This window comes from Ailuropoda melanoleuca, chromosome 14 (genome assembly GCF_002007445.2).
Source record: "Ailuropoda melanoleuca isolate Jingjing chromosome 14, ASM200744v2, whole genome shotgun sequence".
Classification (NCBI taxonomy): domain Eukaryota; kingdom Metazoa; phylum Chordata; class Mammalia; order Carnivora; family Ursidae; genus Ailuropoda; species Ailuropoda melanoleuca.
The window spans coordinates 19,159,871-19,178,084 of NC_048231.1; the positions used below are offsets into that span (position 1 = coordinate 19,159,871).

At 42.2% G+C, this 18,214-nt stretch overlaps 1 protein-coding gene across 9 annotated transcripts in view; it reads left to right on the forward strand.

Annotated features, from left to right (window-relative positions):
- The window catches only part of NRXN3 (neurexin 3), a 1,691,473-nt gene that overhangs the window by 879,864 nt on the left and 793,395 nt on the right, over positions 1–18,214 (forward strand). For all 9 annotated transcript variants that reach the window (XM_034643175.1, XM_034643171.1, XM_034643173.1 and 6 more), the window contains one exon: positions 10,907–11,026. In XM_034643175.1, the coding sequence (XP_034499066.1) occupies positions 10,907–11,026 (120 nt within the window). The remainder of the gene's footprint in view (positions 1–10,906; positions 11,027–18,214) is intronic.

An 18,214-nucleotide genomic window follows, 5' to 3' on the forward strand; every position in this document is an offset into this window, starting at 1 on the left:
GGATCTATGTAGTCCTGCATGAAAATAGGAAGCAAGAGAATAATTAATAACTCAGGCTTCCAGGTAGACTAGGTATACCACTAGCAGGGTATCCATTGCACACTTCTGTACCCCTTTCTCCCACCCAATTAGTTTTTATTTGTGCACCACTTCTAGCAGACTGTGAACTCCTTGTGTCTTTTTCATCTTTGCACCCTTAGAAATGTCCACAATGCCTTTATAGTAGGTCCTGGACTTTTCAGTTAAACTCCTCTTCCTTTACATAGCTTGGCAGAGGGGTGGTGATTTCACCCTGTATATTAGGAACAGATTCCTTCTGCTTGATGCCCCCAGCTTTATCAGGACTTCAGGGTGCATGGATAAAGCAGTGAGCAGTATGAAATTCACTTCCCTGCTGTATCCAAACCATTGCACAAAGTTGTAAAGACAGCAAGGTAGCCGCTTGCCTGCCTTGCCCAAGGCCACACTTGGTAAGGAACCAGTTGCCTTCAAGTCTTAGTTCAAGGGAGACAAATACATTTGAATTAAAATATCCTCGATCTATTTTTATTAACGCTCTGGTTTTAATTTTTTCCTCTATGCGCTTGTCTTGCAAGTTTTATTTTAGTGGGTACCAAAAAGAGTTGATATTTCTAGTGTGATGGAGAGCTATAATTTCTCATATTTTCAAACCTACACACAAATTATTTTAAAAGGGAGAGGGATCATCATCTTAGTGAACTCGGGCCAGCATAGAGTGATTGTCCTGCTAATCTAGCCCCCTGGATCCCCCCATTGCACAAAGCAGATGTTAAGAGGATAAAAGGGTACACCCAGGTGACAAGAGCGTCCTGTGTGGTAACTGCCTCTGTTCACAGCAGGTGATCAGCTAATGCCATCAATCCCATAAGCCCATAGACCTTGTAATTATCATCCCAAGGAGACGGGCTAGTAATATCACTCCTTTTCCATTCTTGCCTCAGATTTAGTACTTTCTGTTGTGGAAAGGAGGCGCTGCACACGTGGGGGTTTAATGCAGAAAAGCCATTTCACAGAGCTCTTTGTCTCGGGATACTTTTAAAACTTAGTGACTGTATCTTTCTCTCTAAAATAAAGTTCCCCGTCTGAGATAGGGGGGTAATTTAGCAACATAGAGCCTGAAGGGACTCTGGGTATGGAGACCTTAATCTCTTACTTTCTGTCTTGAAGAAACCTAAGCTAATTAAGAGCGATGGTGATCTCACCTTCTCAGAAACCCTCCATGGTCCTTATGGGTCCTACGGATCCTCATGGCGGGGGGCCTGGTGGTTTCCTTCAGAGACCTATGTACTTCCTCAAAACCTCAAGAGTTTGGTCGTTATTTGGTAATTTTCAACCATAGCCCCCACGTCTACCATTAATGGTGATAGCAGACCACTGTCTTCTGTTCCTTTTGGACCTCATAGACTTTAGACAGCTAGAGGTTCATGGGGGAGAGCTCTGTCTGTTGGAGTTCCATCTGCGAAGCCTGGATTCCTGATTCAGTTTTATGATTTAATAGCCCGTGACCTTGGGAAAGTCACTAACCTTTCTGGATTTTATCATAAGCATTGGTATTCCCTACTTTACAGGGTTGTCTAATGTTTGAGTTACTAAGGAGGAAGTGATCAGGTGCTATGTGTCATCTTAGTCTGAGTTCCCTTGAAAGTAGAGCCTGAGACAAGGACTCGGGTCAGGTGGTTTATTTGGGAGGGATCCCCAAAAGTGGGAGTGAAGGAGCAGAGAGGGTGAGCCGTGAAGGAAGAAACACCAATGGGAGTATCCATTGTAAAGTTTTCTGCTGTGGGTCAAGCGGATGTGGGGGAGATGGAGGGTGTGGTAATGAATGCCTCCAAGAATGGTCCAGTCTGATGACAGATTTCAGGGAATTAATCTGTTAGCTTTGTTCCTCCCATTGTTTGACAGCCCCATCACTTTCCTTCCACTGCTTGGCTGCTCTTGCATGCAGGCAATGAAGGCACCCCTGACTTGAGAGAAGGCTGAAAGAGTTGGCCCTGCTTGAGATGGGGACTCTCGGGCTGTGTGTGAGCCGACAACGGCCCACTGCTGCAGGGGACATGACGCAGGGCCCGGAGTGTCTGCTGCAGGGGCACACAGACATGATCTATTTACCCTCCACTTTCATCTCTAGTAGAAACGTTTACCTTCTTTTGGCTTTATTAGTAGGTTGGGGCTTGACCCTTGTCTTACAAATAAATTAAAAAAAAAAGTGAAATCAGGTCCTACTTTTCATTGATCCCCCAAATTAGATTTTCTGTTTATTATTTCATTGCACTCTCCCACTTCTCCCATGTTCTTTACGTGCCCGCCCCTTGTTCCTCCTCCCATCTCTAGACTGGGTCAGCCCAGGGGCATAACCGCGGTGAAGCCGTGAGAGCAAAGCGAAGCAGGGAGATTTCACACAGCCTGGGGGCTGTGTTCCGTAGCTGCGTGACCTTGGCACGTTGTGGCACTTGGTGCTGCCTCTTTCTTTGCAAAGCTGAGGGAAACCGTATCAGCTTCATATCGGGAAACCAAAGATCATGTGTGCAGAGTAACTGGTATCTTTTTATCAATGTTGCTTTCACCCTCGTAGCAGTTTCTCAGAAAACTGTATTTCTTTCTTTCTTTTTTTTTTTTCTGGCTGGAAAAAAAATATATTTGAAATGAGAAGTAGTGTCTTTATTTGTATCTGCTGCCTGGTGTCTTTTAACTCCAAGAGGAATTAGGAATTACCACCTAATTCACTCAGCTACCGAGACGCAACATGCAAAGCTCTTCTGCTCCCTCTTCTTTTTCTTCCTCCACCCTCAATAAATTTACGCTGTCATTTATCTTTTCATCCAATTTTATTAATTTGGTTATATGTATCTATTATGGTACTGACTATCTTCCCAAATTCGTCCAGTTTATTCTATTGCTGAAATAGACGGCAGCTCTCTCCTGCTCCCCCTGCATCTCTCCTCCCTCCCTCCACCGGCTTACTAATTTGATTTGTAACCTATTTAATTCTATTTATTCTTCTACTAGTTTTTTCCCCCTAGTATGTTGAGCATATTCTTGTGTAAGGTACTCTGCTGAGTGGCTGGGGATTATAAAGGTGGCATGTTTCCCCTCAAAGGGCACAGACGTGGAGGCAGGGGATATAAGCATGTGTATATGTCTATCTGTAATAGCAGGGACAGAACGGTGATTTGCAGAGGACAAACACAGTTGAGTTACTGGACAGGCGCACGCTCCCAGCTGGGAGGGTTGGGGGCTGGGAAGGGGTGGGTGGAGGTAGAAAAGTTGGGGAAGTCTGTGGAGGAGGCATAATGGAAGATGTGTTATGCCTTCCTTGATTCCTGTTTACAGGAAAATATTAATTATTAGGATTAATTAACTATATCTTTCAACTCATAATTGGGCATTTTTTTATTGTGCTTTGTATTACCAAAGAGTCAATTCACAAGGAAACAGGCTTAAATAGGCATTGATTAGGAGGATATTAGGGCAGTGGCTTCTAGTGCATATCTTGGTACAGATCGCTTTAGCTAGTCTCCATCATCTTCCAATCTGTGTCTTTAGTGCTAAACAATAAAGTCACATAGTCAGAAAGACCCTAAGGCACAATAATGTTTTAAATCATCAAAGGAAGCCTGATTTGTATTAATTATATCATTGATAACAGTAGGGAAAGTATCAGTACAATTTAGAAAGTTTTGTTTTTTTAAAACAAGAGTGGAATCAATATCTACAAAAACATTTTTCTGCCTATCCCTGAGCAAATTGCCCTCATCTCTTGAAAAGTGGCTTCATGGAGAGAGATTATCACAAGAAATCTTGAGACTGTCCTCAGCTCACCACTCCTAAGCAATGCTGTAAATTTATGACTTAAGGTAGAGATTTGGCAATAAATTGGGGGCAGGATTCTTTCTCATCTTTCGTGGAGTCATTTGTTCCTTTGGAGAGATGTCTGCCCTGGATTCATTCCATTTCAAAATTGAGATGCTATTCTCCTAGCCAAGATGAGAGGGTTCATTTTATACTGTGATCACAATTTAGAGATCCAACTGAATGAGCTGCTGGGGTTTGCTTTGTAATGTTAGGCACACATCTTGTTCTAGTCCCAAGCAGGGGCCAGAGCACATAACTGAAAGCATGCAAGAATAAAGAGAGAAAGGGAGAGAGGAGGGGATAGAGGGTGGGAAGGAAGAAAGGAAGGAAGGAAGGAAAGAAGGGAGGAAGGAAGAAAGGGAGGGGAGGGGAGGAAGGGAGGAAGGGAGGGAGGGGAGGGCAAGAAGGACAGCAGGAACCTAGTAACCCTGTGTCATCAGTAGGCAGTGGTGGCCCAAGGTGCAGATTAACACCATGCTGAGAAAATCATGCAATCAGTGAACTTTGAGCCACGCTCTGAGCAGTAGGAAGCTGCTAGGAGGTGGTGCTAAGTGTGGTTGAGCCTGGGTAGAAAAGGTGCAGGGAACAGAAGCAAGCTCCCCTGGCTGGTAGGATCAGGCATGTCTTACATTTTCTGGAACCTCTGCCTTCTCAGTCAAGAGTGCTTCTGCCACCTGCATTCTCATCCTGAATCTTACAGTCTGAGATTCCTCTCCTGCTCCTAGGCCACCTTCCAAACCGATCTCAAATCTTGTTGACCTCACCTCTAACACGCATCCCAAGTTTCATCACCTCCATTTCTCCTGCTACCTCCCTAGACCAAGTCACCGTCATTTCCTGCCTTTACAGCTTCCCCGAGATCTCCTTGTTTCCATTATTGGCCTTTTTGGGTCCATGGCACCCATAGCAACCAGAATGATTTTTAAAACTTAAGTTAAAACATAGGATCTTCGCCTGAATCCTCCCAATGGCTCCCAGATGCATTTAGAAGAGCCCTTTGGGTCCTCTTGTGATCTGGTCTCTGCTTACTCCTCCACCTTCCCTCCTCTACCTTCTCTCCTCCACCTTCTCCTACCACCTTCTCTCCTACCACATTTGTGGCACCAGCTCCAGCCACAGCATGGTTTTTTGTTGTCATCGGTCCTCTAACACACCGCGTGTATTCTGGGCTTCTGGTCTTGCTCTTCCCAGCATCTCAGATATCTTCATGTTTGGCTCTCTGTCACCTCTGCAGAAAAGCCTGCTCTGACAACCGCACTTAAGAGCTCTCCATCCAGCCAGGTACCCAGGGCAAGAGTGGAGAAGTCCCCTCAGACAGGCCTTTCTGAGACTCTCTATAAAGTAGCCCACCCTCCATTCCCACTCTCCGCCCACACTACTTTACGTCGTATCACTATTTCATTTTCTTCATAGAACCCAACCCCATCTGAAATGATCTCATGGTCTTTCGTTTGGGTATTGCCCTTCCTCTTTCCCCTCTCCCAACCAGGCAGTAAGCTTTGTAAGGGCAGGGGGACCATGTCTGTCTATATCCTCTCCATCTTCTACCTTGGCGTGGTGCCTGATCCCTTATTGGTGCTCAGTTAATGTCTGTTCAGTGTATGACTCGACAGTCTCTGTGATATGCCGGCAGAGGTTAGCAACAGTGCTCTGTTAGCAGAGTGGAGGATGAGCCCAAGGAAAAGGGATGGCAGCCCAGAGTGGATATGTTGCATGTAGCAGGCTCGATAGGCCATTTACTCACTCAAGCCCAATAATTACTGATGGTGTTTTTGGTGGGTTTTAACGAGAAGCAGGGTCTCCAGGAGGATACACGTACTCAGCTTGAATAACTGGGTCACTTGTCTTTCTCACACACCTCACTGGGAGACTTCTTAACAGAAGACTTCCAGAAAACTTCCTACATTCATGTCTGTTGTTCAAGTGACAGCCCTTTCTGAGACTCGAGGACTCCAGTGAGAATGGAAGGACCTCTATGAGGTGTTTCACCAAAGTTCCTCTATAAGTAAACGATTTAATTTTTTTTCAAAGGAGATGAATACGTTTGAGAAAAAAAATGAGTTTATAAAAACAAAACACTTCTTATTCTCTATTGGGTTGTCAACCTGAAGAAAACAACCAGAACCTGAAATTGCTTTAGACAGAAAATGAGATGCTTCTTTCCTATTTCTCTGTCACCCTCCTTAGTCTATACTCCCACTCCCCTACTCACCCCTGCCTTTATTCGCCTAATCGACTCTCTCGGGGGAGGAAGACTGATAAACACACGTGCTCTAAGCTTAGTAACATGTTTGTCTAGCTCAGCCAGCCTAACCTGGGGTGCTGGTGGAAATGAAGGTAAGTTTTCTCTTTTTAAGTATTTTTGGTGTTCCTTTAACCTAACACAGTCATTTCCAGTATTTATTTATCATGCCATTTAGATGTCTAATCACATGCCTTTTGCTCTACCTTCCTGCGGGAGTGGATTTCATATTTTTTTATGCATTGTAGAAATTTTGATTCATGTGAAACATTGTTTGGAGGGAAATCAAGGTATGGTTTCTTTCTCTCTCCTGCACAAATAGAAAGATGTTCGGGTAAAGCAAAGTGATTATGGTATAGATAGTGTGCCCTTAATCCCTGCCCCCTGCCCCCAAGCAAAGTAAGTTTCCAGTCTTACCCACCCACTTCTGGAGATAACACTTTGTGGCAGATGGAAGGACTTTCTACTCCCTGTGTATGAGCAAAACCATCTGGTTTAGTTGGTTTGGGCAGGTTTTGGAAATTTATTGACAAACTAATGCATATCGGGGCGTCTTAGAGTTGGCTGGTTATGTTGCTCCTGGAGGGGATAACAAATTCATGTACTGTGAAGAGTGTACCAAAAAGCAACAACAAAACATAAAAAGAAAACAACTAAATAGGCTCAAAATCATCAAGATCCAAAGTCTACCTCGTGAAGGTGTGTGCCTTTAGTGATACCCAAATACGGATTTTTCCCCACGCACTCCTATTACCTGTACCCCAGAGGGAACAGTCTGCTAATGTCTGAGTGTCATCTTCCTCCAAGCAATCAGCGATGATTTCTCTCTCAGTGCTTTTCCCCTAACTTTTCACTTTGATTTTACTCTTAGTTCTGGCTTCTTAAAGAAATAGACCTTCCACAGGGTTATTGTAGGATAGGTCAAGAAAATAATCTTGTATTTTTCATCCATGATGCCTCATTCTTTTTCCACATTCGTTAGAAAATTAGATCATCTTTGGTGAGACAAGTCTTAACTAAGAGATGATATACTAAGTGAGTTTGCAGTGAGACTAGGTCAAGAGTGGGAATTTCGGTGGTATCGCCCAAATGATTCATTAAAGGCTCTTTTTCCTATGATAGTAAACAATTGAACATTCACTTCTCCAGACCTCTGCATCCCGGAAATCTTCAACTGTGATTTTGCTTCTTTACTCGGGTCATGGAGGTCGTTACTTGGGAAATTCAACTATAGGGTGTCAGATAAGTTATTAGTTTCCTGTATTTAGATCAAACAGTGGTGATCTAAGCAGCCTAAAAGGAATCAAATGTTGATTTCTTTTTGTGTGTGTGATCAATATTTACTAAACTATAAAAGGAAGCATGCCTCTGATACATACATCCAATATGTACCTAATCACAGAACACATTTCTCCCAGCTGCAAAAAAGAAAAAGGACAATGGAGGAAAATTAATGGCTTTGAGGGTTTTTAAAAAATTTTTTAAAAAAATTAAATTCCTATCAGTTCCATTTTAAATTCCAACTTAAAAAAAAAAGAAAAGTTCCTCCTCCTTGTCTAATCCTTATCTTCACATTCATTGTTTTACTGATGCTGCTTCGCTGGTTTCGTGCTTGAATCAGCCAGGGAAGTCTTCCCTAGAGGAAATCTCCCTTCTTTGAAAATGTAACGGTTTGTATGTTTTAACTTTCGCCTTGTATCTACATCTTGTATTACTTATCAACCCTGTTTTACGCTTAGGCTACAAATTAGATTTGTTCTTGCCCTCTGTTTGCCTACATTTCCAGCTGAGTTTAAACATCACTTTCTCTCTGGTAGGGATGCATTGACCTTTTGGCTTGATTAAAGATAAATGGCATTGACTCTCCACTTCTGGAAGCTGAGACTTTTTCGGAAGCTCACTGGGATTTCTGTATTTATTGCTTGAAAATGAATATGAATAATATTCATTTCCCTACCATTTTAATGAGATGGGTATGGATTTTTTTTTTCCCCTCTCCTGGCAGAGTCATGAGAATTATTGGGGCTGGAGGCAGCAACTGTAGCCAAGCGGTAGGGCACGAGGGATTTCGGGTCTTTTTCCACACATTTGGTCGTAGACCATCACATCCTAAAGTTTTAGAGTCAAAAGGACAGTTATATATTTTTGTTCGACTTTGACACAAGAAAATTCCAAGTATCTGCAAAATGTCAGCAGCATTTAAAACACACTGGGTTGATTGCAAAGCTTGTTTTTACACCAGTGACCGGTATGACACTATGGTGGCCATATTGCTAACTGTGACCGTGGTGGTGTTAGTATTTCTCCCTCTCATTTTGTCCCCAATCGTAAAAATTAAGTGATGCGCAAACATTGCCTAAAGAGCAGATGCCGCCTATCAATGTGTAACTAGCCTGTCTTTGTCACAGTGCTGCCTCCATAGCCAATGTTTTCTACGCCTTTCTTTACTTTCCTCTCTCTTATTGAAGCATTTGCATGTAGAATAAAGAGGATAAGAACACACACACACACAAAAAACAAAACAAAGGCAGATTTGTTTCTTCAGAGAACATCTGTTCTTGCTCCGAAGCACCCGCATGATGTGGCCCATTTTCTCTCCATGCCTGCGTGGTTTGCTGTTGTAAAGGCGACCGTTACATCCATCTTAGACCTGAATTTAATGAGATGATGAACAATGCTATCTAATGAGGGGAGATGTAGGAAAAATTCTATCATAATGTATATGCTTTAGATAATATTAAGACAGACATACTCACAAAGAACAGCTAAAATTGAATATAAAATGGTTTATCATCGAATTTTTTTTTTGCCCCTAAGAGTCATTGATCTCATGACGTCATACCCAATTTTGGGTACATTTGGGCGACTTTAAGTTTCTTTATTGATTTCTCAGGATTCTTGTGAATTTGCTGCATTTGATATATGGGTACATTCTGAAAAAAAAATACAAATGATCTGTTGTATACATTTTAATTAAAAGAGACCTTTTTACTTTGAAAATCTTTATGGTTCAAGAAGAAAATTTCCCCAAATGTGAACTGCTATCATTATCCTTTTTTAAAAAGATGTATTTATGTATTTTAGAGAGAGAGAGTGAGTCAGGGGAGATGCAGAGGGAGAGAGAAAATCCTAAAACAGACTCCCCGCTGACTGTGCCGAGTGCAGAGCCTGGTGGGGCTCGGGGGCTGGACCCAGGACCCTGACATTGTCCAGGACCCTGACATTGTGACCTGAGCCAAAATCAAGAGTTGGCTGCTAAGCTGACTGAGCCACCCAGGCGCCCCATCATTACTCTTATAACGAGCATTCAGTAGCAACACTAATAATTCAGAATTAAAGGGTACAGTTGAAAATTACCTCGTTTAAAAAAATATTTACCCAAGTGATACTATTTTTAAAATTTTTTTCCCTTAATGTATTCAGAACTGTTTTGGAATCTGGAGGGGAGGGGGTGGAGTGGCCAGTGAAAACTATATAATAGAGCTTTCAAAATTAGTTAGATAAAAATGTATTGACCTTAGTTGATGGTTTCCAAAGAAATAAGTACCTACGTAGACATCAGTTGTTCAGTGAGTGCTCATTAAAGCACCTACTGTGTTCCTATATGTTGGATCCAAGTGTATTCTTAAGTATTTCAGATGCATAATATCATAGGGATATATTGGCCAGTTACATATTTCATCTTTTTTTCCCCCAAGTTATTTCGAGAGATAGGCTTTCTACATAGTGACTGACTAATCCAGGAAGACTCACGCGGGATCTTTCTCCATGGGTTCAGCTATCCACACAGCGAACTTGGTCTAAGTTCTCTGGTTCTATGCAATCTTCTGTGCCTTTTAAATTTACATTTCAGTTCAATGGTGAGCAAAACATGACATTTTTCCCTCATTACTAACCAAATTCTTTTAATGCTTCAGTGTTTATCTTGCCAGCTTCTGCCCCTAAATACAATAATTCCTCATTGACCCTGATTTTTCTTAGGGTTTACCTGAACACCCTCTGTTGCATTGTGATCATGGATCTTTTGAGACAACTTGGTTTATTCCTTCATCTGGTAGCACTTTTTACTGAACATTCTTTTGACCTAAAAGGGTTCAATTTTGGCATTTTACATTATTTCATTTTTTAGATCTTTAGAGCTTTTTGGAGGATGATGAACAATGAGATAAGTCTGGGGCCCCTCACATTCCCTTCAGGAGCATTACTTATGGGGTTTAGACCTCAACATTATTATTGTGGTGATTACTGTTGTGATTTCTATGGTTGCTGAATTCTGGTAGGACCATGGGTTATGGCAATATCAAGTTAAAAGTATATATTACAGAAACTCTTTTCTCATCCAATTGATGGATACTCTCCAAAAGCCAGACTGGTGTATTATGCCTAAGTGAGCAAATGATTCTAAAAATGAATGATGAATTTCCTATATCTTCAAGAAATTCATCTGAAATCTAAGATTTTGAGAAACAAAATGACGGCTGACTGCTGTTGCTTATAAATGTTCACTTACTGCCCTTGGCATTTTAGAACTTTCTCTCTGTAGACCAAGGAGGGCACTTATTTCTTTCACTTCTTTGCCAATGTCCATATGAGTTGAGACTTTTGCATTTGGGGACAATCGTGGAACACTTGTTGGGGCATTCAAACTGGGATGGGCTTTGGTGGTGGGGCACACATATGATTCCTTAAATGCTACTGGGTCCTGTGCGCCAGTGTGGCTTTGACATTTCTGATATCATGATCATTGCTTTCAGAATTGATTCTAACTTCAGCACTTACCATCGTCCTTAGGCAAAGGACCTGAGACCCTGTACGCGGGGCAGAAGCTCAATGACAATGAATGGCACACCGTCCGGGTGGTGCGGAGAGGAAAAAGCCTTAAGTTAACCGTGGATGATGATGTGGCTGAGGGTGAGTACAGCTCTACGTAGGGAAATTTGTCTCTCTTTGCTTTCATCGTCTTCTTCGTCATTCAGCGAGCAAAGGGTTTTTTGAAACAAGTTTTATTTTGCTTAATGGAAGTCATGTGACATGTTCTCGTTGACAAGCTCAGGTAAGGCTACGAAGGTCTTCCTCTGTATTTTCATAATCCCTTTTCATTGATCTGTATTATAGAACTTACCCATTACTGTCATTGTATGTTGATGGGTCTCTCTCCTTAGGCATAGAATATGTGTCTGGAGAGTAGACGTAGAGTTCGGTACCTCCTTTATTATTCATTTATTCAAAAATCACTTATCAATCATTTCCCCAATGGCCAGTTTCTTCTCTCAATCAATGACTCACTCTCTAGGGGAGGAAGATGGGTAAACCAGAAATTCAGAGCATTACAGGTAAAAGTAAGTACTAAGATCACTACAAGCCACTTAGAAGGGGCTGAATAATTATTCATTTATTTAGTCATGTATTTAATTGTTATTGATTGAGTACCTACCCTATACTGAGCAGTGCTTTAGAAGGCACTGAGCATGGGGAGGTGAACAAATAAGCAAGTCCTTGGCTTGGTGGAATTCACATTCTAGGAGGACAGTGGATAAATGAATGAATCCATCCATATGGAAAGGAACATTCAAAGCTTCACATAAGCCATAGGTAGAAGATATGAAGGAAGCACAAGAGATTATGTTTCCTCAAATAATGAGCCAATCTAGTCGATTAGATAGGACCCAGGCATTTGAAAATAAGATGAAAATGGATGTAATGAGATTCTAGCATGGGTGGATAAGATTGTCATTGTCAGTCAGAAGAGAAAATTTTCATTTTGGGTTGGAGAAACCAGGAGTGGCTTATGAAGGTAGCTCTTTGGCCAAAATTTGATGGGTAATTTGATGAGGTCTAAAGTGGAAGAGAGAGGGCACCTTCCATGTCATCTCCAAATAAGTCTGTACTCTCTAACATTCCAGAGCAGTGCATTTCTGTTATGCAGAACTCTTGTCCTTATGGGAGAAGAAAATTTGAGGGGCAATACCGACTATTCTGTAGAGCGCTGTTGATGTCAGGAGATCTGGGCCGTGACGTGAATTCTCTGCCGGATGTTGGAAAAGTCACTTACCATGTCTGGTCCTTGTCAGTTGAAGTCAGTGGCGCAAACTCTCTCTAGATTCTTCTGTGAATAGGACAGTCAAATTAGAGTCAGGATCCCTGGGATTTAATACAGTCATTGTAACTAAAATACTTTTTGCCATTGGGACAGATATGATAAACCTTTTTCCTCATTTCCTCATGTTTAAACCTGAAATTCTATACTGCTAAGGCTCTCTCCAAGCTGTAAGGTTCTGCAATTTGGGGTCCTATAATTTAATTTTATATTCATGAGCCTGAGCTTCTATCCTTTTGGAGTCTGGAATTGTAGTGTGTATGCGTACAGGTAGGAGTGTGTGTGTATGTGTGTGTGTGTGTGTGTGTAGAGGAATCTCTGGATAGAGGAAGAACAGGAGGCATACATCCAGTGCCCAGTAGGCCCTAGATACTGGGATAGCCGTCTTACATGTATCAGCTTCTTTAATCTGTAATACCCATTGCCTTGCAAGATAAGTGTTCTCATTGTCATTTACTTAGAGGACATGGCACTTAGAAGGAGCTGTGTAATCACGCTGCAAACCCATGTCTGTGTGATGTCACCAAATCAGGGTACTTGCTGGACTTCACAATCCATCATAAAAAATGATTTCTATTACCATCTGGGAAAAATACAATGGGATGCATTAGGGTGATGTGAGGAGTACATTTTAGTGTAGACGACAACACTTGCCCCGCTCCCCTCAAAAATGAAGTCAAACAGAACCATAGTAAGTATCCAAAACCCTCCCGTTGTAAGTACATAAACACCTTCATAGTGGGAGGTAAGGTTACTCTCCTGCATGTCTGAAAGGGTAACAGCTTTACGTAACGAACGTAAGCAAAGAGCTGTAAAAATGGTTATATGGTTTAGAACCCACAGGCATCCTGAATTAATTATTCAAGAAATCCCCGTGGGCTGTTAATGCAGACAGGAGCCTCCACACATCCCTTACTAGCTCCTCGGGGCTGAGCCCCGCAGCCCGGTGATGCTATTCCCGTGAAGAGCATGAAATGAATGGCAGCCACTAGATGGCGACCTCACCCCGATCTCTCTGCACAGCGGATTGCTTTTATTTTCCCAGGAAATTGCATGCCCTCAAAGCTGTGGCCATAAAGAACTGCAGAACTGAGGGTACAGTAATGTGTATTGCTTCCCTTGGTCATTATTCTTTTATAGAAACTTTAGAATAAAGGTAATTATAAAGTGTGCTTTCTCTTACCGCTAATAATTAAAAAGCAGGACTACACCATGGAAGGCCCGAGTCATTCAGTAATTTGATATTTGAAATTAATGAAGCTCTTTCATTTTGAACCCTTATCCCCTGCTTTACTGCTGATGGAAAAGAGCAGCCATAAGGATAAAGAAATCTAGGAGAAGAAAAGAGCTATTTTGCTTATGAGCTACAACCTTGGATTGCTTCTTACGGTGATAATGGGTTTGGGAATTTTAATTTTAGCTCACAGAAGTCATAAAATCAGGCAATGAAACTAAAATACCACACAGTCCTCAGGTTATTAAGTAGTGTCTTATTGGATTATTTAATAATTCCTTTCATGCTGTTTAAGGTCTCCTAGGGTGTCAAATTTTCAGCTAGTTTGTAGAAATGATGCAAAGAATAGGTCACACTCATAAGAAATCAAAAGCAAGGAAAGAAATATTCCTTAGCCTGGTGGTTTTCATTTACTGTAATACAATGTATTCCTGGAAAGGTATTAAGTTCATTTGACAGTTAATAAAGATTGATGGCCTGATTGATTGAGCTGGATTTCTATTATCAAGAGTAAATTAAAAGCGTACTTCACTTGGGTTATGCCCCTCAGAACTGGGATCTAAAGCTGCATGAACCACCCCCTCCACCCAGAGCTGCTTCCTAGTACAGAGATTCAACTCTCTTCTGGCTCATGTTGACTTCCTTTTCTGTCCCTTATCCTACACAGCACGTACGGCTGTAAAAAGTCCTTTTCCCAGGAAAATTTGTTCCTCTCGTTGAGATGGAATTTGGAAATGTTAGGTTAAACAGAACGAAGTGGATTTCTTTGTTGCAAGACTTACTGGGAGCCTTTACTCTGCTGATACACATTGCTAATCACCGATAATTACATGGGAAGTGTTTACCAAGTTTATTTGGCTCCAGAACTTTTATTATTATTATTATTATAACATTTTACAGCATATACTTTTGAAAAATTTTGGTATTGTGGAGAAAAGGGTGTGGGAGTGGTGGAGCTGGAAGATTGTGGGCAAACTATGCGTCCTTTATGAGACTTTATAAGCCTCCATTTTCTTAACTTCCCTCCCCATGCCTGGGAGCCAAGGGAGGTCAAGTTGCCTCCTCTAAGTCTTTCCCGTTATTTCCTTGCTGAGCTTTTAGTGTTGACCAGGAACTTTGTATGTAGAAATGGCAATGATCCAAACTCTGACTGCAAAGCAAATGTCCAGATACAGCCTCCTTCCTCAGATGTGAGGGTGCTTGCTGTGCTCAGTGCCCTCTGCTAAACGCTACAGAACGCTCAGAAGAGGTGAGAAGTAGTTTCCACTTAAAAAGAGATTGTGTTCTAGTAAAAGAGTGATAAATAATCGAAATACCAGAAAATTATTAACACATTTTAGAGAAAGGGAAAAAAAAGCAGAATAATGCATTATTCATAGCTAACAATTTAAGCACTGGGCACCGTTCTAAGGAGTTTTTGTGCATTGATACCGCTAATCCTGGAGACTTCATACCTCTTTCACATTTGGGAAACCGAGGCACAGAAAAGCTACCTAACCCCGGCAGTGCAGCCTCAGAGCCTATGTGCTTGTCCAGTAGATGCCTGGTAGGAAGTTACAGGTGGAACTTGGACAGGTTTTNTGGAACTTGGAAAGGTTTCCTATAGCTTTATGTTCTCCACAGACCTTATCATTCTGAGAGCCAGTGCCTAGACTGCTGTTGGCCATCAGTGAGATATGAAGTGAAAGTGTGGATAGGAGTCAAGGCAACACGGTGCGCTAATATTACATGTGAATTAGATGGAGGGACGTGATGGTGCTTGGCCACTGGGAAGGGGTGTGAACCCGTCACAGTGACTTCAGTGTGGACATTGCACCATTTAAATTCCACCCACAATAACGTAAGGAATAAGTCGAGCTTTTTCTCCACTGTGTAGTGTCCAAGATAAGATGTGGGCTTTGGAACTGGACACACCTGCGTTCATTTAGAGGGTCTGCCACGTAGCACCTGTATGAACTCTGATCACATTGCTTAACCTCTCTAAGCTAAGTGTCCTCCTCTTGAACGCAAGATAGTGATACCTATTGATTGTGATAATGGCATTTGGTGGTGGTTCTAAAGTGCCTAGCACAGGGCCTGGCACATAAACAGTATTCAGTAGTCTTCTTTTTTTTTTTTTTATCATCTTTCTCCCAAATTACTCCTATTCCCTCTGAAATTCGAAAGCAGCTGTTGTGGAGTATGGACGTATTTGCCCCTTGAGCCAGAAAGGAGTTTTAGTCTATAGACAGCCTTCAGGGGAGATGATGAAAGATTCCCAGTTACTAATATTGATTAGATGATACACAGGTGTGTGTGTGTGTGTGTGTGTGTGTGTGTGTGTGTGTGTGTATTTATTTATTTGCTTAGTTTGGCACAAGGTTTGAACTTTAAGTGATCTCTTTAATGCCTTCTCCAGGTGCAATAGCAGGTTTTTTTGGGGGAACCTCCATCCACAGCCAAGTGAGTTCCTTTAGTACCTGGAGAAGCAGTCCCTTTTCTGATTTGGCCCCCTGTTGCCCACCTCCCTCCACCTCCCCCCACCTCCACTTCTCCTTGAGGCGCTGAGATTCATCCTAAAACCTTAAATCAGTCCCTGTCCACGGGCTGTGCTCTCAAATTCCATTGTTAGTTTCCTTTCTCTTATCCTTCTCCAGTCTCTCTTCTCTCTGTCAGCACTGTACATGATTTTCTTGCTTTATGAAATTCATTTTCTAGTGAGCAGAATTTCCTAACTCCTCAACTCTGGAGGCCAATTTATCTATAATTTCTCTAAGAGCTCCCTGTTGACTTTGAAATTGTCTCTTCAGGTTTCTTTTGGAATCCCAGTCTTCAGCAAGGATCACCCCTTACCACTTCTTAGTTCTCATTGCTGGTCAGAGAGAGAGAGAGAGAGCACACACAAACAGGGGGAGTGGCAGGCAGAGGGAGAAGCAGGCTCCCTGCTGGGAGCCAGCTGCAGGGCTCCATCCCAGGACCCTGGGATCATGACCTGAGTGGAAGGCAGATGCCTAACCAACTGAGCCACCCAGGTGTCCCTCTCCTCCTCCTTTTTAAAAATTAGAATTAGCATGGCTCCCAGCATCATCATGGTTTAGTGGCTGTGTCCCCAAGCAGATTGGCTGTGGTTTCCCTTCCCCATTCTTCTCTAGCTCCAGCCTCAGCCCTGTATGAACAGCTATAGGCATATCAGCGGTGAATATTTCAGTCGCTTCGTTGTTCTAGAGCAGGTGGGTTTAGGTTATGTTAGTTTTCATTCATGACCAGTGCAATTTTCAGTACTAAGTAATTTTATACAGTAGCTCTCCTCGTTATTCAATTGTTAGCAGATTTATGTTACATTTTTATTTTTGTTCTATTACAATTTTATACTTAATTTAACCAACACCATTATTTTGTTTTTGCTTATATTAAGCGAATGATTTGTCGCTAGTTGTCAAAACACCACATAGAAGCTCATAAAACGTAAATCTGATTTTGGTGCTTATAAACAGTTCCCTGCATCAGGTCTGAGTATGCTCCCAAAGAGAAGACATTAATACTGAGCATCTGAAGGTGAGATCTGGGTGAATCTCCCAGGTACTGAAGTTTAACGGACCTGAGAAAATATAATCCCCTTCTCTCTCTCTCTCTCTCTGTTTTCCCCCTGCTACCTGAGTTCTACACCAATAGAGAAAAAAACAAATGCAAGGCTGGTAAAAGTCAAGTATCATGTTGTTAGTGGTAACACTGGTATGGAAAAATGGGGTTAACATCTACTGAATTCCAGAATTGGAATTGCCCACTTCAACGCTCGCTAATTCAGGATTTAGGTGGGCATTGCCACTGAAGCATGGCTTGCTCCTCTGACACCCATGCTGGGGCTTGTGTGGGGTACACTGGGGGTATCTTGCAGACAGCTTGCTCCTCTAGGGAGAAACAGGAAATGCCAGGGGCTGAGCTATGGAAATACAGTTTCTCTGTAGAGTTTCTTTAGTCTTCCAGATTATGTCACTCCTTTTCCTCTGGAAAGCTGGAACAGGGGGAGTAGAGAGAGGCTAGAGTGTCTTGCTAGTGGAGTTTCTTCAGTGTGGATGGAAACAACAGGAGAGGGCAGAAGGAGGGATTCTCCCTGTCCTTTCTTCAGCACTTGGGCATCAGGACATGGTTTGTTAAATTGTAATGATGTGCCCATGCAAATGTTGGGGGAGCCACGTTCTACTCTGACCATACTATTGCGTTTTCCTTGACTTTGTTATTAAAATTTCCATCCTCTTGTATTTATTTCAAGCCCCCTTCAGGACTCCCTGCCCCAGTCATTCACTTCTAGGTAAGCCAGGTAATGAAAGGGCTACTGGTTCCTTTGTAGCAGCTGGAGATCCTTTAGTTGCAAATGTCAGACACCCACCTTAAATGCTTGAAGTGCAGAAGGGAATCTACTGCCGTCTAGTTTTTAAGTCTGGCTTTTGCTGCTGAATCCAGACCTTCGAATGGCACCATCCTAGAGAAACTGTTTCTCTCCATTTTGTGGTTGGCTTCTGGGTTGGCTGTGTCCTCAGGCAGGCCCAATCTCTCTGGTTTTCACATGGTTTCCAGCAGCTCTGGCCTTGCTTCTTACCCCTTCAATAAGCCTTGTTTACAAAGAATGCCTCTCTCATAGGTGTTCTAGCAAAAGCCCCAGAGCTTAATATAACTAGACTTAACTACTGAGTAACTACTAAATACTCCAGCTTATGTTACTGTTGATCCCTTGGTTCTAAGGGGGGGGGTCCCTAGACCCACTACTCAAGCATCACCTTGGAATTTATTA